The sequence below is a fragment of the Mobula birostris genome, chromosome 8 (genome assembly GCF_030028105.1).
Source record: "Mobula birostris isolate sMobBir1 chromosome 8, sMobBir1.hap1, whole genome shotgun sequence".
Taxonomy (NCBI): Eukaryota; Metazoa; Chordata; class Chondrichthyes; order Myliobatiformes; family Myliobatidae; genus Mobula; species Mobula birostris.
In genome coordinates this window covers 97,433,944-97,455,783 of record NC_092377.1, presented here as the reverse complement: position 1 = coordinate 97,455,783, position 21,840 = coordinate 97,433,944, and the positions used below count along the sequence as shown (strand labels likewise).

The following is a 21,840-nucleotide window of genomic DNA, read 5'->3' as shown; positions in this document are numbered from 1 at the left end:
TGTGTGCATGTGCACGAGTGCTCCATTGATCCACATTTTGAACCGGGTCTAGGTACAGTTATCTTGAGAATTTATTCCTGTCTGCTTCCACATTGTGGTCCACATATTGCCCTTTGGTGATATCTGCAGACATGGCGAAATGTTTACGTCCAACTGTCAATGTTCACTTCATTGTCACCATTCAGTATGCAATCTTGGTTTAATTGTTATTTCCTTCTGCTAAACTCTGGCTGAAATCATTATCTTCAGCCCCTGCGACATACTGTAATGTGTACCTGTGACATAAATTCTACCCTTTCTCTCACCAGCTAGCCACTCGAGGGTAGTTCAAACACTATCTTGTTTAACTTCCAAGAGGAGGTTATAAAATCCATTTTCTCTCTATCACAAAAGCTACTTCTTCTCAGCTCTGTAACACTACACCCTTCTTTACTCTGACCTCACCCTAACGTACAGTCTGTGAATATTTATCACATACCCTCTGACCTTCCCTTTGCCAATTTTGTGCCATTGTTCTCTTGATTATTTGATAAAGATGGCCACCATTGCATGCCACAATGCTTTATACTCTCTGACATGCATTGTTTTGTTTCAGCAGAGTCATCATTAGTAGCTCACTGTGTATCACTAGAGTGTAAAAGGAGAATAAAGCACTCCTATGAGTTGTTTATTTGCCCAGTTGGTTAGAGGTTCCTGAGAGATTTCAAGACAATCCAAGATAAATAGTAACTCCAATGTTCCTGTTTCTTTCCAATTTAATAATGCTAATGCTCCTTTAAACTTCAGTTAATGGTGGAAACAGTCGCTATTTCGGGCAGCATCTGTGGAAAGCCTGACCTGTTGAGTCCTGTCTTGTTTCAGATTTCCAGTATCAATAGTTTTTAATTTTTTATTTCCTGTGAACTTCAGCTGATTTAGAATGATCATTTCAATATCCCTGTACGCTCTGCACATCTTTTCTTTTCTTTATGGATGGTCAATCAGTAAGTGCCAACACCAAAAAAAAATTCCTTGTTGCAAAATGAAGCACGCACTTGATCAGAACATACTCATGCAAAGGAGGAGGTGCAGGAATTTCTGTTTCTGTAATCCCTTTGCTGACAAAGGTTTACTCAAGATAATTGTGGCCTTAAGGCCTCACCTCTCCACTTAACAACCTCTTCATTACATTCTTTCAAAAGCTTTTTTGTCCTTGTCTTCAAGTTACTCCTTCATCTTCCCTCTCCATAATCTAGTGATGTTTCCCAGTCAAATAGTCCAGTGTGAATGGGTACGAATCAACTTCTTTATTCTTACAACAACCATGAAACTTTCGGATATCCCACTCTTAACATCATCGCCAGAAACAGACCTGAATCATCTTAAATATTTTTCATCAGCTTCTTGAGGAATCCTTTCACTGCTATTTCAGATCGAGGGCCTGCACTAGGACTGAGAGTGTAAAGGGGAGGTAGTCAGTATAAAGAGTGCAAGGGAGGGCTGAGTCAGGAGCAATAGGCAGATCTAGGTGAGGAGGAGTTGGTAAATAGGGGAGGGTGGGGTGGAGGTTGCAACAGAAGCTGGGAGTGCAAAAGGCTGCAGGTTATGGAATTTGACAGAAAAGGAAAGTGGTAAATGGAACTAGATATGGGGAGAGGTGCTGGGGAAAGGGAAACAGTCAGGGGAGAGGGGATTGAATGAGTGGTGTGTGGATGACAGGCGGACCAGGTAGGGGGAGGGGAAAATCTGAGGAACCTAGACTAAGGGGGGAGGGAGTTAGAAAAAGTGGATGTGTGAGAAGATCTGAGTGGATCAAGAAGAGAAGGGGGCGTGTCTAAAATTGGAAAATTCGATGTTCGTTTCATTGGGCTGTAGCACACTCAGGGAGAATATGAGGTGCTGTTGTTCGAGTTTGCATGTTGCATAGTTCCTTTAACATTGTGATGAATGAACAAGGCAGTAAAATTGGAAAAAAATATTAGATGTGAGGCAAAGGAATAAACTTATGCAGCACTTTTAAGTTAGTGAAAAATACAAAAACTGACATTGATCTTTTTAAAATAAGATATGCAGTGATTAAAAAGTGCCAAAAAGGGAGAAAATGAAATTCAACTGATAATCAATATTCAGCATTAAACATGAATCCACGATGACGTACAATATATCACAGATGAATGCATGTTGTACAAGAATCACAAATCAAAACTTTGTTAGAAGCATAAATGTAGCTTAAAGGGTAAGACCTGGCCACAAGCTGGACACAATTGAGAGCTTAGTACTCCAGCCTAAAGTATCTTTGGAAAAAATTGGATTTTTGGACAAGAAAGTTTGGTAATAACCATGAAAGATAAAATTACAATGTTGGAATGAGAGAGGAACAGTTAAGTGTGAATAAGTGGAAAGAATATATCTCGAAATTAGTAACAGTAGAAGTTGCAGGTTTCCACAGACCTCCAGAGAGTGGTGATGTGCTGGGAAAATGTATGTTATAACTTGCTGTTGTATATCTGGAAAAAGACACAACGTTTCTTTTTTTCTCAAAGACCAATTGCAATGGAAACTAATGTTGGTTATTGAAGGCCCCATTGCTTTCTACTGGATGGAATGGAATGTTCTGTTGTGTCTTTGGCACTACATATGTGGAGGCAAGTCAAGAGTTTTCTTCAGTGCCTTTGTTAATTTGATACATTGGTTTACTGTTGGTGGATCAGCTTCACACAGGAAATAGTGGAGATTCACTGCAATCATGCTCTTGCAGCCATCCGAACACAGTGCCAGTCCAGGTGATGAGGGGACTCCCCACCCCCCATACTACTGTCCCTATATTGTTGTTGGGGATTGGACAAGGATGAATGCTATTACAATCCATTTTATACAGTGATTAAATCCAAAAGTGCTAAAGAAAAAGTAGCATTGAATTTCTGGACCAAAATCAAGCTGAAAACACAAGTATAAGAAAAAGTAAAATCCCATAGATAGAAAGCTAAAAAAAAATCACAAGCTAATCTCGAGAAAGTAAAAGAAAAAAATGGACAATAATTTTAAAAGCTGGAAGAGAAATTTAAAAGGAAATGTAAAGAAGATTAAAGGCAGATGGTGGTGAAATAATGAAATACACTTCTTTTTCCTTCTTCATCTTTTTTGGTTGTCCCTAGGGGATCCTGAATCTGTTCCCTCTTTAGATCTTTGGTTTGGAGGTGGCTGATGAGGCTAGTGTGGGCCATGCAAGTGCTGCCCAATACTGGATTGAAAGGGTGAGGTGAGCAGACTGGTAGTTTGAGAGGGGATGAGCTCCTTTACCTCTGCGTGCTCCCAGTGAATGCTCTCCAGGTTCGCAGTGCCATCCTGAATGCAAGTTTGGCAGATTAAGTGCGTCAACAAAACTGTGTTTGGTGTGACGTCGTCCACTTTCACTTGACAAGCTTCGGAGTTATGAAAGAGTGCAGGAATTTGGGTGCTGAGGTTCACAATCCTGTAAAGCTGACAAACAATAAGGAACAGTACAGGAAATCACAATGGCTAATTGAATGTCAATCTTCGCCTCAAAAGGGCGGAATTAGTAAGCAGTGTAAGTTATTCTTTATTTGTGAAGAGCCCCATTTGATAAGACTGTACAGTTTTATCCTTCATACTTCAAAGAATATAGTGGAGGGAGATCAATCAGTAGCTGAAGTAGTTAAATACTGAAGAAATATTCCATAAACTTTGTATTTCCATCATAGAAAATTTAGAGATGATTTTGAGGAGTTTGCAATACAAGAGGATTTGGTGGGGAAGGAACTTTATCTCTTGTGGATGGTCCAGAATAAAGACCATAAGACATAAGAACAAAATTGGGTCAATTGGCCGATCGAGTCTGCTCCGCCATTCCATCAAGATTTATTATCCATCTCATTCCCATTCTCAACCAAAATGGAAGTGTTAAAACTAAGCCTTTTAGGAATAAAACTTGAAAATGTATATTCACATAAAACAGCGAGGGATAACCAGCAATTTCAATATTTGGTATTTATGGTATAGGTTGTAAGTTCAGAGGAATGGAGTTGAAGTATAAATGGACCATGATCTAATTAAATAGCCCAAGGACAGAATGGTCTCTACTTGTCCTTGCACTATGTTGCGAAGCAATATTCTGTGTGTTGAATGCTATTAAGGAAGTGTCAGTAAATACTCTTTGCTGATGTTGGGTTATAGGTTGGCATCTTGCCAGCAGTAAATTGAGGGATTGCACTTAAAGTAAATGGTTTCAACTCCCATTGAAAATAAAATCATCCTATCACTAAAATAGGTAGAAGGAGATATATGTTATGCTAAATGTCACTGAAGAACTGGTTGTGGAATAATAGGTCTTAAGTGTATTTGTACTATAGTAAGGAAATGTTTCTAAGATGTCATTATTTTCTTGCAGGTGGAGATTGAGAAATTAGATTACCACTATTATCTACCTCTTTTTTTTGATGGTCTCTGTGATACCATGCACCCATATGACTTCTTTGCACGCCAGGGGATACATGACATGCTGGAACATGGAGGCATGAAGATTCTTCCTGTTATTCCTCAACTTATCATCCCAATAAAAAGTAAGAATTTGAATTTAGTATTTCCTGTTCCCTCTTATGAAAGTCATGGTGCTTTTCTCCTGGGACTCTGGGTTTCATGCACAGCTAAGGCAAAAGCTAACAATTGTACTGGTGGTGGTGGGAGTGGGGGTTAATCAGTGCTGCCATGGAAGATGTTTAGCTGGGTTTTTTTTCAGTAGTATGTTTCATGCTTGGGTGGCAGGGTGGAGATATGTCTCTACCAAAGGAGGTGTAAGGTGTTCCTTCCCTCAGCTGGCCTGCAGGTAACCATTGGGCAAGGTGTAGCACATGCTTACCCACCCCCCTCCCGACCAGGGTCACGTGAAGCCATGGGAGCAGGTGGTGGATGGTCGTAGGTGCAGCTGGTGCAGATCACAAGTCTTGGTTTTGCGACCACAGTCTCTGAAGAGTATTGCTAATGGCTGGGGTCACCCATCTTGTAAAGACACTACCCAGAAGAAGGCAATGTCAAACCACTTCTGTGTAAAGACTTGCCAAGGACAATCGTGGTCATGGATAGACCATGATCGCCCACATCATATGACACGGCACATGATGATATTTCATGTAAGAAGAAATGGGGCTATTCTGACCCCACAGAGAAGCTCTCCATCCCATGTCCTTCAATATGTGAAGCAACTTGCCCACATGATATCCCGCTTTTCAGAATCCTTCTACAGCCACTTTACAAACATTGCAAGTGATGCCCAAGAGTTTAGACACTGTAAACAACCCATTGTTATTGCTCTCTTCCTGCTGGTGCCCGAGCACATCTACTTTACTTAGCTTTGAAAAAGTGCCTGATCAGAGGACACTTTCCGCTGGACCAGAAAAAGGAAAGAAAACAAACTTTTAAAGTTGCACAATTATAAAAGATTTCAGTAGAATGAATGAGGGAAGATTATCTACTATGGTGATGGAGTCAGTGACAGTGATTCATCGGCACTATGGTAAACCACCCCCTTCATTGCCCGAAGCTAGCCCCACTGTGCTGTTGTGGATGTGCAAAACCCAGTGACCTTGAGGCCACACCACTGTGCCAGTTATGTCGAGCAGCATGGGCCATAAGCAGCTCAATACTGAAACCTGAACTCTCACCCACAGACTGTCATGATGGCCTTCTGACTGCTTGTTAAATGCACAGTGTTGTTTTTATTATGGGTAGTCAGCAAAATTAGAACAAATTGAGATTTGTATTGAATAGAATCTGGGGGCCTGATCGTAGCAGCAAATACATCTTTCTTTTGGGCAAATCACATCCAACATTGTGCAAAGATCAGTGGCACCGGTGCAGCATCTGTTGGAACATCTCACCAAGAAAGGTTCCTAATCAATTGCTGCCAGCATTGTCACTACTGAGGCACCCAAAATCAAAAACCAGCAGCTGTCAGAAATCTATCTGATGCAAACTCTTCATACTAAAACATAAACTTTTTTTTATGCTTTCCACCAATGCTGTGTTTTTTTTCCCTAGCATTTTCTGCTTCTATTTTCACACAATAACTGAGTATGTTAGTGGCTAAACACAGGAGAATACACTACTTATTAGTTTTGGCACTGTGGACTCGGCAGTTTTTGGACTACCAAGCCAGATCTTGTAAATTCAGCAATTAAAGTACCAAGGTGTTTAGCATGATCTTAATTCATGAAGGCCATTTATGGTTCCTTTGGGCTCCAATTTATGTCAAGAAAGGTGGACTGGACATAGCATGAATAGAGAAACCATTTGATGTCGAGAAAACACAGGCACACTGCTGTTAATTTAATTTTGCACAAGGAAAGGATGATGAGAGGAATTTACTTTGATTTAAAGGGATCTTTGAGTGAACTTGGCTTTTTCTCCTTGGAGCGACGGAGGATGAGTGGTGACCTGATAGAGGTGTATAAGATGATCAGAGACATTGATTGTGTGGATAGTCAGAGACTTTTTCCCAGGGCTGAAATGGCTAGCACGAGAGGGCACAGTTTTAAGGTGCTTGGAAGCAGGTACAGAGGAGATGTCAGGGGTAAATTTTTTATGCAGAGAGTGGTGAGTGCGTGGAATGGGCTGCCAGTGATGGTGGTGGAGGCAGATACAATAGGGGCTTTTAAGAGACTCTTGGATAGGTACATGGAGCTTAGAAAAATAGAGGGCAATGGGTAACCCTAGGTAATTTCTAAAGTAAGTGCATGTTCGGCACAGCATTGTGGGCTGAAGGGCCTCTATTGTGTATGTTTTCTATGTTTCTTCTATGTTCTATATTTGCATGACTTCTACAGAAAACCAGAAACCAGATAGCTTCTTTGGTCTTAAAATGAACAAGTCTTTCTATATTATCTTAGTATCAAACGATGTGGCTCAATGTCAAATTTAGATAACGTTCATAGATTATTGTATCATGTTAAAATTGCAATGTAAATGCAAGCTGTTGATTTTGCACACATAATAGAGACAGAGAGAGAGAGAGAGAGAGGGAGGGAGATTGAGAGATTGATTCTCATACTGGTGAAGAGAAATCATTATGAAGACTTAAGCAAATCAGAATTAATCTTTCTCCCACACTCTATTATTAATCATTTACAACAGCAATAAAATCAATTAATACCAAAAACTGGAAATGATAACATTGTGGTCTGAACTTTGCCATACCACTGGCTTTCCTGGTTTGCTATCTTATTGGTAGGTTTTAAGGTACTAGCATGATGTTGCAACATTTCCTGCCAAGAATGTAGCTGCTCCCTTTCCATTGAGTCTGGACAGTTATCTAGACCTTCCCTAAATTGGCTGGCTCCAGATTGTTGCCAAAGTGATGAATGGGTGACTTTTTGCCTGAGAAGCTGTGGTGAGTTGACTTGGTGCCCATCTTGAAGGGGGCATCACTGTCCTGACCTGGTACCAGGAATCCTCTCATGGCACTGGATAGGCAACCTTGTAGTATCTTCTGGATCTCAGGCTATTCAATGTTTCAACCTCCAGATCTGGAGCTGATGTAAAACAATTTCTCTTAAACTGTGACAAAGCACAGAAATTTGCAGCATGGGAAAGGTCTTCTCGCCAAAAGTAGAGATTTTTAATTCACTCATTTTAAATCCTCAACTCTTAGTCTATGGCTTGCAAACGACTGCTCTTCAATTGCCTGACTAGGTACATTTTAACTGTGAAACAATTCTGCCTTCATAACCTTTTGGTAAGTGAGTTTTTGATTCACTAGAAATATCTGCAAGGTTACCAGTAACCTGTACCATAAATATTAATAATAAATCTATTGGTTACACACACCACAGCGATACTACCACTTAACACCTGCATTTTGGAATAATAAATTATGAAGATTGCTTAAGTTCAGGTTTTGAAGTTTGTGAGGAATGATTTCATCAAAATGGAAATGAAGTACTGGGGTAGATAGAAACTCCTTCAGTTGCTGACAGAACCCAGGGCAAAAAGGAATAACCTTCAATTTAGAAATGAAAACAGGAAGCACTTTTCACATGAAGGCTGGCAGAAGTTTGAGATTTTCTTGCAAGTATGGATCCTGGTCATTTGAAATTTTCCGGATTGAAGATGCCAGATTTTTGAATAAGCATATTTGTTAACGATTTTTAAAAAAATATTTCACTTCTATTTTGTTCGCATAGCTCAATCTAGTGACCAAAAATGTTACATTTAATTTACTTTTCTTGTCAGTTTTTTCCCATACTTTTCATTTTACATTTTTGCAGTACATGAAGCAATTACATTTCATAACTTGCCAATCAAAATCTTCACACGAATCCATGGTGTAAAAAATATTGTAAAATATTTCTTCTTTGTGAGGCATGATGATAAATGTCTTTCTGAAGAAATGTAACATATTTTCTCATTGTTAAGCAATGTTATTGTATCAAATGCTCTCAGATAAGTTACAAATTGAGCCATATGCAGAACCTCTATTTTGGCCCAACAGAGTTCTTTTATACTTGGCAATTTCATTTCTCAAACTTCTGACAGTTCTCTCTCGCCAGTATATAATCCTATGGTCGTCATGTTCAATAAAATGTTGTACCTTTCTTCAAGAAGCTTTGATGTTTGCAGACTGATTTCATCATTGCTGGAAAACAGTGCCTACAATTGCTAAGATTCCAATTTGACCAAATGATATAGAACCCTAATTTCATTCAATTCATGAGACTCCAGTCTATTTTAAGTCATCCCCGCAGGCTGAAATTAACAACATCAAGAAAAAAATGTCCAAACAGGAAAGAAATATCCTCATCTTTAATTTTCTCTCAGTAGTTTCTGTCAAGTCTAATTTTGCAGTGTTTTTATCCATAAAATTATATTCATTGTTATCTAAAATGTTATGCAAAGGTTCCGATTTTCTTTTACTTTCATAAACCTGTATAAGAGTCCTGAAAAATACAAATATTATCCTCAAAACACCAACCAGTAGTTTGATACAAGTAACATTTTATTCATGGTTTCATTGTTGAGATTGTTGAAAAGGGCAGTAACCTATTGTACCAGTAACAATCAATGAAGTATTTCTCAAATGTATACAGTAAAGTAACAATTTGTAGCCACATTCATTGTTTCAGAATTTAATGTATCTTTTGTTATATTGGTGTTGGTGTGTTTTGACGTCTTAAAGGACAGCATTGTTCAATGTATCAACTATTTGTTCAAAGCTTAATCAGAATGTCTCTATGTCAGCTGTTCTCAAGCTAAGGAATGCAGGGGGAGGTCTGGATCTGGAGGTGTTACTTATAGAAAGACATTTTAATTACCTTTAAACACAACCAAATTGTTCCCAAAACAAAAGTTCATTTAGTCTATTATGCACAAAAGTGAGATTATTGTCAAACAAAGGCAACAGAAGATGTTTCATAAAGGTCATCACTACAAAACGGAATAATCATGTGTTGCCACACAGATATGAGAACAAGCTTGCATGTTAATGCTTTTGTTTGTGACTAATAGAAGCTTACCAAATTATTTGCAAACATTTGCCTCTTTGTACAAAAAAAACTATGATTTCCAGAATTTATTCATTGAGCTGCCTTCAATGATTTCTTAGTAATAAGCTCAAAACATAGATGCCCAATTGTTTGAAGTGAAAGTATCTGTTGTTGTGGAACATTGCACATTAGCACAGTTCCACTAGCCCTATGGTACATGCTGTGATTTGGACAGAGCAGTGAGCAGCCTGCAAAATGAATAAATGAACTGTATTCTGGGGGTTAGTGAGGAGTCAGCTCAAATTGTGGGAACAAATAACAGTCAGGACAAGGCAGTGTTTTGTAACATCAGTGGTGCAATCCATCTTTGGAATTCTTCAAAGCTCTGCTAATAAAGGCCCACTTGCAATCCCCAGCAGAGAATAATTTAATTAAATTTATCCATTAAAGTTTCCTTTTCACAAAGACCCATCGTTCTCCTCTGCCTTCGCTTCTGTCCCTGCAGATGCGCTCAACACTCGGAATAAGCAAATCATTTGCATCACGCTGAAAGTCCTCCAGCACCTGGTTGTATCAGCTGACATGGTGGGCGAGGCGTTAGTGCCTTATTATCGACAAATACTCCCCATCTTCAACATTTTCAAGAATGTGAATGGTAAGTAATGAGGCAAACTCTCACTTGGCTCCCTCTCCTTTTGTTTATATTTTTGGTACGACAAGGACAGAAACTGTGAAGCATGTTTTCTCAACATTACTGTCAAGGACCTGTTATATTCACATCTATTTGAAGCACTAATATCTACTGTGGACTTGTCTGTGCTGTGCAGCTAATCAATAAAATCCCCAATTTTAGCCAAACCCATCAGTAGGAACAATGTGCGGTCAGGGTAAATGTCCATGCCATCTCCAGCATCCTTCAGTCCTCAATTCCATCATCACCAACTGAGATAATGAAGCCTTAATATGTTCATAGCTGAAAATATGAGTAATTAGGCTGCAGTGACGAAGGAAAGAGATGCAAGAAAGTTGTTCTATGAAATTATTCTTTTTACATAGCTTTTCTCAGATACCATTTTTTCAGATATTCACTCCTTTGAAGTTCCATTTAGTTACTTTTTAGTTGGTACTGATTGTCTCAGATAATATACTAGAAGATATAAACAATGATGTTCTCAGTATCAATGGATTTTTAAAACTGTCAATTCTCCTCTTCTTTTTGAACTTTTGTGACTGATGAAGTATGTTTTCATTGGCTCTGGGAGAACACCCAGTCAGGTGATCTTGGTCTTGGACATTGCAACATTATAACTAGTCATGTACTGTAGACCTTCCTAAACTCCTGCCATTGCATGTAACAAACACCTATGCCAGGATGCTGTTCATCAAATATAGCTCAGCATTTAATACCATCATTCCCACAAACCTGTTTGAGAAGTTGCAGAACCTGGGTCTCTGTACCTCCCTCTGCAATTGGATCCTCGACTTCCTAACTGGAAGACCACAGTCTGTGCAGATTGGTGATAACATCTCCTCCTCGCTGATCAACGAGGAATGTGTGCTTAGCCCACTGCTCTAATCTCTATACACCCATGACTGTGTGGCTAGGCATAGCTCAAATACCATCTATAAATTTGCTGTTGATACAACCATTGTTGGTAGAATCTCAGGTGGTGACGAGAGGGTGTACAGGAGTGAGATATGCCAACTAGTGGAGTGGTGCCGCAGCAACAACCTGGCACTCAACGTCAGTAAGACAAAAGAGCTGATTGTGGACTTCTGGAAGGGTAAGATGAAGGAACACATACCAATCCTCATAGAGGGATCAGAAGTGGAGAGAGTGAGCAGTTTCAAGTCCCTGGGTGTCAAGATCTCTGAGGCTCTAATCTGGCCCCAAGATATCGATGCAGTTATAAAGAAGGCAAGACAGCGGCTATTCTGCATTAGGAGTTTGAAGAGATTTGGTATGTCAACATATACACTCAAAAACTTCTATAGATATACCGTGGAGAGCCTTCTGACAGGCTGCGTCACTGTCTGGTATGGGGGTGGGGGGCTACTGCACAGGACCGAAAGAAGCTGCAGAGGGTTGTAAATTTAGTCGACTCCATCTTGGGTACTAGCCTACAAAGTACCCAGGACATCTTCAAAGAGCGGTGTCTCAGAAAGGCAGCTTCCATTATTAAGGACCTCCAGCAACCAGGGCATGACCTTTTCTCACTGTTACCATCAGATTGGAGGTACAGTAGCCTGACATCACACACTCAGTGATTCAGGAACAGCTTCTTCCTGTCTGCCAACTGATTCTTAAATGGACATTGAACCTTTGGACACTACCTCACTTTTTTTTTAATATATGGTTTTTCTGGTTTTTGCACGATTTTGAATCTATTCAATATACGTATACTGTATAAAGTATACTGAATAAGATTTACTTATTTATTTATTATTATTATCATTTTATTTTTCTTCTAGATTATGTATTGCATTGAACTGCTGCTACTAAGTTAACAAATCTCACATCACATGCCGGTGATAATAAACCTGTTTCTGATTCTGATTCTGAACAACAACACTGTTCTTCAAAATGTTTTTTTTTTGGGTTTGGGTTGTCATCAAGGTAAACATCTATTGTCCATCTGTAGTTGCCTATCTAAAGGTAGTGTGGGCCACCTCATAAACTGCTGCAATCCATTGGTTAGGTTTCTCAAAGAAAGGTATTGGCTAGGCAGTTCCAGAATTTGGACCCAGTGACAATGAGGGACCTGTGATACATTACCAAGATGTGTTAGTGTGTGACTGAAGATCATTGGGAAATGGGCCATAAACTGTGCACTACGAAAATTCAGCTGCGTGGTCCTGGGGTCTGGTTTATCCAACTACAACTGCAGCCTGCTCCCTTCCTGTAGGTGTGACTCAAATCATTGGAATATTTTACCGCCTGTTGCCCACTGACCTTTTTTACTAGGTTTGTTTGAGAAAATACTGGGTCAATTGTTGCTTTAAAGTCAAGAGCAGTTATCTTGATCTCATGTTTGCAATTCAGTGAGGCAAGAGATTCTGCAGATGCTGGAAATCTTGGGCAACACACACAAAATGCAAGTGGAACTCAGTATATCAGGCAGCATCTATGGAGGGAAATGAACAGTAGATGTCTTGGACCAAGACTGGTTCTTTGATTCAGTACTTTGAATAATTTTTGTGATGACACCTGGAGCTAGATATCATTGGCAAAACCCACGATGGGTGACATTAATGACTAAGTTAGTCCTATCAATGATACTTCCCATCACTTTAGATTTATTCATAACAGATGATCTGACTATCACAGTTAAGGTCAGCAGATATTGCCTGTCTAATTCTGGGGCAGCATGATAGCATAGCAGTTAGTATCACACTATTAAAGTACCAGTGATCACCAATGGGGTTCAATTCTCACCACTGTCTGTAAAGAGTTTGTACATTCTCCCCATACATGCATGGCTTTTCCAAAGGCATGCAGTTTAGGGTGAGTGAGGTGTGGGCATGCTATATTTGCACCAGAAGTTTGGTGGCACTTTTGGGCCGCCCAACACAATCCTCACTGATCTGAGGTGACACAAACAATGCGTGGTGCTGTCTGTCTCAATGCTTTGATGTACACGTGACAAATAAAAGCTGGTCTTTTTCATCATTCTTGCTCTTGAGTAGGAAGCAGTGAACCACTTCTAGAACACTGCACTTCTGATACTAGTGCTCTCACAATCGTGCTGGGTGCAAGTCCCATGGGTTACATCTGGTGCTGATGAAGGGCTGGAGGAAAGGATGCAGCTTGCAAGGCAACCAGGTAGTGGTGTTCCCATGCACCCACTGCGGTCCTTAGTAGTGGAGACTGTGGTCTTGAGAGATGCTCTCAGAGAAGAGTGGCTGACTTAATTTTGTAGATGGCACATAATGTACCAGTAGAGAAGGGATTGTGCATTTGGGGTTGCCAACCAGGTGAGCTGCTTCACCCTAGGTGGTTAGTGTTTCCGAAGGCTTGTTGGAGCCACATTCATTGAGATTGGTGGGGAGTGTTGTGTCACATACCAAACTCGTGCCTTGTGGTGCTGGAAACACAGCTTTGTGTATTAGAACAAGAGTCATTTACCACAGGATACTGAACCCTTGACCTGGCCTTGTAGACATGAAATTTAAGTGGAGTGTCTAGATGAATTTTTGGCTTTTGTGTGACATGAATGTTACTTGCCCCTTACGAGTCTGAATGCAGCCTCGTACTTATTGCATGCAGGCATGGACTGCTCTGTTACCTGAGTTAATACATATAAAACTGTTCTACGTAATCATCACTGAACCTCCTCATTTCTGACCTTATACAGGGAAGAAAAAGATTGTTGAGCAGACTGCTCAGTTTTTGACCTGCTCTCCACAGTTTCTCTGTAGCTAACTCAGTTAAATTTCAGATCAATTCTGAGGTTTTCTGCAAGTAAATGATGGAGGAATACATTAATGGTACTGCGTTGAATGTCATTTCAAGATGGTTAGTCTCACCTTTAATTGAAAGGTTCATTGCCTGCCGTTTCTATGTAAGACACTGTATGTACTTGACACAAGCTGATATGTTATCTGAAAAGTTGATGTGGAATTGAGAGATTTATGAATGATGAAGCAATTGACGATGATTGAGTCTACAATACTGCCCTGGAAGTGGCCCTGGAGAGGCGTGCTGTTGAATTGCATGACCTTCAACAGCCACAGTCATCTTCCATTGTGTGATGTCTATTTCCACACAATTGAGAATTTTCTTTGATTCCTATTGACTTTAATTTTGCTAGTGCTCCTTAATGTAACTCCTTTAATGTTAAGGGCAGTCCCTCACACACAAGTTCTAGAACGGAGCACTCCACAACTGTCTGAATATGCTTACAGCAGACTTTATCCCAGTCCAATGTTTTGGGTTCCTGTTCATCTGCATTTTGAGTAAACAACCCACGCGACCAAGAAGATTCTTCTTTTTTCTCATTTTCATTTAAAAAGCTTTCCATTTCAAAAATTTAAATCAGTATCAATTCTGCCCCATCATTTACATGTCCCATAAGAATTTATTTCAGATTTGATTTAAAAAAACATGAAGTAGCAAGCTCCTTAATAGCTATCCTCTCTGGTACAGCCATATGTAACTGCCATTGTGAGAAAGCTACCGTAAATCTCAGCCTCAAAAATGATTACTATTGCATGAAAGGGGATAAAAATTCCAAAGCCGTTTTATGATACAGCAATTCAAACTCAGCATTGGGACCTTGGCAACTACGGATTTTGATATCTCTAAAAATTTGTCAAGACCACCACTACCAACAAAAGATATTGTCATTATATAGCAGCCTTAATATAGTTAAACCCTCCCAAGATTCTTTAGCAGTATAATTTAAAAGTAGCAAGCCAACAGGGATATTATTAGAAGACTTGGACAAAAAGATAATCTTTGAGGACAAGGGAGATATGTAGATAGAAAGATTTAGGAAGCATGTTTCAGAGCACAGGGCAATGTAGTTAGAGACAAAGAGTCAAAGAACACTGTAGCACAGAAACAGGCCCTTCAGTCCATCTATGCTGTGCCAAAAATTAATTTGCCTGGTTCTACTGACCCGAACACAGACCATAGCCTTACATACCCCTCTCATCCATGTGCCTATTCAAATTTCTCTTAAATGTTGAAATCAATTCTGCATCCACCACTTGAGCTGGCAGCTCATTCTGCACTCCCACTACCTTCTGAGTGAAGAGGTTCCCTCTAATGTTCCGCTAAAACACTTTACATTTCACCCTTAACCCATGACCTCTAGTTGTAGCCTCTCCCAATCTCAGTAGAAAAAGCTTGCTTGCATTTACCCTATCTTTACCTCTCATAATTTTGTACACCTCTATCAAATTTCCCCTCAGTCTTCTGTTTTCTAAGGAATAAGGTCCCAACCTGCTCCAGTCAGAAAGGCAGCCATCTACAACCACACCCTGGCTTCTTTCCCAAAGTGATGTCTCATCCAATTTGTTACCTCATCTTCAATGCCAAGCAACTGAACTTTCTTGACTAGCCTCCCATGTGGAACCTTTCAAAGGCCTTGCTGGACAACATTCCCTGCCTAACCTTCATCAACGTTCCTGCAGCTTCCTCAAAAAACTCTGTAAGATTGGTTAGATACAACTCACCACACACAAAGCCATGTTGACTATCCCTAATCAGTCCCCATCTATCCAAATACTTCTATATTTCTAAGTATTCCCTTAGAATACCTTCCAATAACTTTCCCATTACTGATGTCAGGCTCACCTGTCTATAATTTCCTGGCTTATTTCTGGAGCCTTTCTTAAACAACGGAACAACAATTGGATCCTCCAATCCTCCCGTTTCTCACCCATGGCTAAGGATGTTTTAAATATCTCTACTAGTGCCCCTTCCACAGGGTCCAAGGGAGCACCTGGTCAGGCCCTGGAGATTTATTTATCCTAATTTGCCTCAAGACAGCAAGCACCTCCTCCTCTGTAATCATTATAGGATCCATGACATTGCTGCTGCATTTCCTCACATCTATCGACCCAGTACCCACCTTCCGAGTAAATACAGATGCAAAAAATCTATTTAAGATCTTCCCCATCCATTTCAGCTCCATGCATAGGTTACCATTCTGATCTTCCAGAGAATCAATATTGTCCCTTGCTATCCTATTGCTCTTAATATATCTGTAGAAGCCCTGAGGATTCTCCTTCACTTTGTCTGCTAGAGCTACCTCATGTCTTCTTTTAGCCTTCCTGATTTCCTTCTTATGTGTTCTCTTGCATTTCTTTTACCCCTCAAGTACCCCATTTGTTCCTGTCTGCTTACACCTGCTATGCAACTCCTTTTTCTTAAGCAGGGCCACAATATCTCTCAAAAACCAAGGTTCCTAAACCTATTATTCTTGTCTCTTATTCTGACGAGAACGTAGAAACTCTGTACTCTCAAAATTTCATGTCTGAAGGCTTCCCACTTACCAAGTACTCCTTTGTCAGAAAACAAACGATCCCAATCCACACTTGCCAGATCCTTTCTGATACCATCAAACCCGGCCTTTCTCCAATTTAGAATCTCAACCCGAGGGCCAGACCAATCCTTTTCCATCATTATCTTGAAACTAATGGCATTATGATCACTGGATGTAAAGTGTTTCCCTACCCAAACTTCTGTCACCTGCCCTGTCTCATACCCTAAAAGGAGGCTCAGTATCACACTCTCCTTAGTTGAGACTTCCCTGAGCACATTTGACAAACTTTTTCCCATCCAGCCCTTTTACAGTGTGGGAGTTCCAGTCAATATGTGGAAAATGGATCTAGTGCTTTCCTGGTGTGTATGATGAGTAAACTCTTCTTGGGCTTTCAGCCGGGTACAGGTATTGATATTAGCCAACCTTTCAATGACAAATTCTGCCATCTTCATCAAGGATGATGTCTGGGCATGTGCAGTCTGTTGATATTTATATCCCTGTGGCCATTGCGAATGCCATCCACAAACTCATAAGGAAGATCAAATTACAGCTTATCTGGATCAAAGATGACCCGGTACTCAGAAAGGCTGGCGTTTACAGGATTTCCTGTAAATCGGCCAGATGGGATGCACAGTGGAAACCCACATCAAGGAGCACAAGAAGTATATACATTGGGTTACTCAGAGAAATCAGCAGTAGCAGAACATTGCATTTGCAATGGCTATAGGATTGACTTTGATGGCACAAAACTACTGTGCCATGCCAATGGCTTTTAGGACTGCCTAGTGAAAGGAGCCATTGAAATATAACTAGAGGAAAAGAATGTTAACATAGACTAAGGTCCTGCACTAAGTAAGAACTGGAATTTGATTGTAAGCAAGGTGGGACATGATTGGATGAGGACGGACAAATCAGGAGGGATAGATGACGGGGGTATAAATACTACCGGACTAGAAATGCCCAGGCATCATCCCTGAATATGCAGAAAGTTAAAATCTTCTACTATCACAACCTTACATTTCTTGCAACAGTCTGCAATCTCTCTACAACTTGCTCCTCTAAATCTTGCAGTTGGGTGGTTCCTCATATAATCCCATTAACATGGTCATATCTTTTGTATTCCTCAGTTCTATCCATAAACCTCACTGAATGAACTGCCCAGTCTCTCCTGACTGAGCACTGCTGTGACATTTTCTCTGACTAGTAATGCCACCCATCCCCCTTTAATCCCTGCTGCTCTGTCATATCTAAAGCAACAGAACCCTGGAACACTGAGCTGCCAGTCCTGTTCCCATCCCCAGCAACCAAGTCTCACTAATGGCTACAATGTCATGATTCCATGCCCTAAGCTCATCCGCCTTTCCTACATTACTCCTTGCATTTAAATATATGCAGTTCAGAACATTAATTCCAACCATGCTCAATCTTTTGATTGCTGAACTTGTCTGTAAGCCTAATAACATCTTTCTCCACAACCACTCCGCTAGCTGTTCACGTGCTCTGGTTCCCATCCCTCTGCAACTCTAATTTAAGTCACCCCGTACAGCATGAGCAAGCCTACCCACCAGGATATTAGACTTCCTCCAGTTCAGGTGCAAACTGTTCCTTCTGTATATGTCCCAATTTCCCTGGAAGAGGGCACAATTATCCAAAAACCTGAAGCCCCCCCTTCTGCACCAACTCCTTAGTGATGTGTTAAACTGGATGATGTTCCTATTTCTGGCCTCACTAATACGTGACACGAGTAGCAATCCTAAATCACAATCCTGGAGGTTCTGCCCTTTAACTTTGCAGCTAACTCCCTGTCACCCATCCTACCAATATCAATGTCATTGATACCAACGTGGACCATGATCTCTGGCTGCTCACCCTCCCATTTAAGAACCCTCTGGATTCGATCCAAGATGTCCCTGAACATGACAACTAGGAGGCAACAAACCATCTGGGAATCTGGTTGTCGTTCACAGAACCTCTTTCTGTTCTCCTACCAATGAGTCCCCTATCACTACAGCTCACTTCTTCTTCCCCTTCTTTTCTGAGCCACAGATCCAGACTCAGTGTCAGAGATCTGCTGTCTGCAGCTTCTCCCTGGTAGGTTGTATGCCCCCCAACAGTATCCAATGTGGTATACTTATAATTAAGGAGAACAACCACAAGGGTTCACTGCATTGCTACCTATTCCTTTTTCGTCTCCTGGCAGTCACCCAGGTACCTGCCTCTTGCAACTTAGGTGTGACTACCTCCTTGTAGCTCCTATCTGTCATTTCTACATTCTCCCATATGAGCTGATGGTCATCAAGCTGCAGTTCCAGTTCCATAGCACGGTCTCTAAAGAGCTGCAGTTCGGTGCACTTCATGCAAATGTAGTTATCAGGGAGATTGGTGGTCTCCCAAATTTCCCACATCTCATACAAGGTATATACCATTAATTCTGGACTTATTCAGTGCACAAGCTATGTACTAACAGGGAAAAAAACTTCCTGGAAACTTACTTAGAGCCCATGTCTGTGCTTGTCCAAGCCTGTTCTAGCCAATGCCCATTGAGCCCAAGCAGGGCCACTCTAACACAGGACCACTCCAACAATGGCCACTCTGTTTAAACCTCCCTTCTCTTTATTGGCTCAAATAAAACTCATTCCTGATGGGATTTGGAGTTTTCAAATGGCTCCCACCCTGCAAGATGTTGCTCTGTCACTCGCTAATTCAAAACAGTGACTCACTCCCAGCAAGACTTGCAGTTTTCATATATTTCCCAATCTGCAAGATGTTGCTCTCTCACTTGCTACTTCAAAGCAGTGACTCACCCCTGACGAGATTTGCAGTTTTCAAAAACATAGAAACATAGAAAATAGGTGCAGGAGTAGGCCATTCGGCCCTTCGAGCCTGCACCGCCATTTATTATGATCATGGCTGATCATCCAACTCAGAACCCCGCCCCAGCCTTCCCTCCATACCCTCTGACCCCCGTAGCCACAAGGGCCATATCTAACTCCCTCTTAAATATAGCCAATGAACTGGCCTCAACTGTTTCCTGTGGCAGAGAATTCCACAGATTCACCACTCTCTGTGTGAAGAAGTTTTTCCTAATCTCGGTCCTAAAAGGCTTCCCCTCTATCCTCAAACTGTGGCCCCTCGTTCTGGACTTCCCCAACATCAGGAACAATCTTCCTGCATCTAGCCTGTCCAATCCCTTTAGGATCTTATACGTTTCAATCAGATCCCCCCTCAATCTTCTAAATTCCAACGAGTACAAGCCCAGTTCATCCAGTCTTTCTTCATATGAAAGTCCTGCCATCCCAGGAATCAATCTGGTGAACCTTCTTTGTACTCCCTCTATGGCAAGGATGTCTTTCCTCAGATTAGGGGACCAAAACTGCGCACAATACTCCAGGTGTGGTCTCACCAAGGCCTTGTACAACTGCAGTAGTACCTCCCTGCTCCTGTACGCGAATCCTCTCACTATAAATGCTAGCATACCATTTGCCTTTTTCACCGCCTGCTGTACCTGCATGCCCACTTTCAATGACTGGTGTTTAATGACACCCAGGTCTCGTTGCACCTCCCCTTTTCCTAATCGGCCACCATTCAGATAATAATCTGTTTTCCTATTTTTGCCACCAAAGTGGATAACTTCACATTTATCCACATTAAATTGCATCTGCCATGAATTTGCCCACTCACCCAAACTATCCAAGTCACCCTGCATCCTCTTAGCATCCTCCTCACAGCTAACACTGCCACTCAGCTTCGTGTCATCCGCAAGCTTGGAGATGCTGCATTTAATTCCCTCATCCAAGTCATTAATATATATTGTAAACAACTGGGGTCCCAGCACTGAGCCTTGCGGTACCCCACTAGTCACCGCCTGCCATTCTGAAAAGGTCCCGTTTATTCCCACTCTTTGCTTCCTGTCTGCTAACCAATTCTCCACTCATACCAATACCTTACCCCCAATACCGTGTGCTTTAAGTTTGCACACTAATCTCCTGTGTGGGACCTTGTCAAAAGCCTTTTGAAAATCCAAATATACCACATCCGCTGGTTCTCCCCTGTCCACTCTACTAGTTACATCCTCAAAAAATTCTATGAGATTCGTCAGACATGATTTTCCTTTCACAAATCCATGCTGACTTTGTCCGATCATTTCACCGCTTTCCAAATGTGCTGTTATCACATCCTTGATAACTGACTCCAGCAGTTTCCCCACCACCGACGTTAGGCTAACCGGTCTATAATTCCCCGGTTTCTCTCTCCCTCCTTTTTTAAGAAGTGGAGTTACATTAGCCACCCTCCAATCCTCAGGAACTAGTCCAGAATCTAACGAGTTTTGAAAAATTATCACTAATGCATCCACTATTTCTTAAAAACATGATCATCTTATTTAAGCAGAAAGAATACACTACATTGGAGGACAGGGAGGGGAGAAAGTTGACAATGATAGTAATTGAAGTTATCTTTGAGATAGGACTTTGACAAAAATTATAGAATTTGAAAATAAAGATTATAATTTTAATTAGGAAGATTTTGGGTATTAGGAACTGACGTAGACCAACCAAGGACTTAGGATGATGGATGAGGAAATCTTGATACATGATTCATTAGAAGTAGTAGGGTTATGGGTAGCTGCAACTAACAGATGACTGAGGATTGGAATAATTAAGGTATTAAGTCATAACAGGGAAGGAGAAATAATCATGCATAAGTGGGTTGGAGGTGTTGTGGAGTTGAAAGTAGGCAGTTGTGACGGAGAGGGTATGTGATCATTTCTGCATCTGTGGAGAAGTGCAGTTGTGTGTTATCAGTGTAATTGTGGAAGTTGGATCCGTGAATATAAAGTACTCCAAGGTTAGAGAACAAGGACTGCAGTAGCAGCTATTGCTAGATATGTTGTATGATTGATCAGATCTGAAAAAAAAATGGAAGAAAATTGAGGGTCCCAGTGAGAGACTTAGGAGAAGGAACATCTTGTCAACCATGACAAAGCCTCCAGAGAACCCAAGAAGAATTAAGAGGAGAGTTGCAGTGAAGTCAGAACCACGGAGGTTGAAATTAGTGATTTTGGTTAGAGTTGTTACAGTACAAAGTAGATCTCACTGGAAAGACTCAAAACATGGAATTGGGGGAAGGAGGCACATGTCCTAATAATGCAAAATCACGCCGCACCAAAGTTAATTCTACGACCACATGAATCTCTTTCCTGAATATAGAGTTTAAATGTTCTTTGAAAATCTGTTTCAACACATGGAATTGTGAGAAAGTGGCACAGATCCTAATAATGTAGAAATCACCCCACACCAAAGTTAATTCTATGATCTACAATCTCTTTCCTGAATATGAAATCTAAATGTTCTTTGAAAATCTGTTTAACAGCTGTG

At 40.8% G+C, this 21,840-nt stretch overlaps 1 protein-coding gene across 1 annotated transcript in view; it reads left to right on the top strand.

Annotated features, from left to right (window-relative positions):
- LOC140202257 (parkin coregulated gene protein-like) overlaps window positions 1-21,840 on the top strand; it is a 253,430-nt gene that overhangs the window by 133,704 nt on the left and 97,886 nt on the right. Inside the window, exons 3-4 of the mRNA XM_072267134.1 lie at window positions 4,388-4,559; window positions 9,979-10,128. Of these exons, the coding sequence (XP_072123235.1) occupies window positions 4,388-4,559; window positions 9,979-10,128 (322 nt within the window). The remainder of the gene's footprint in view (window positions 1-4,387; window positions 4,560-9,978; window positions 10,129-21,840) is intronic.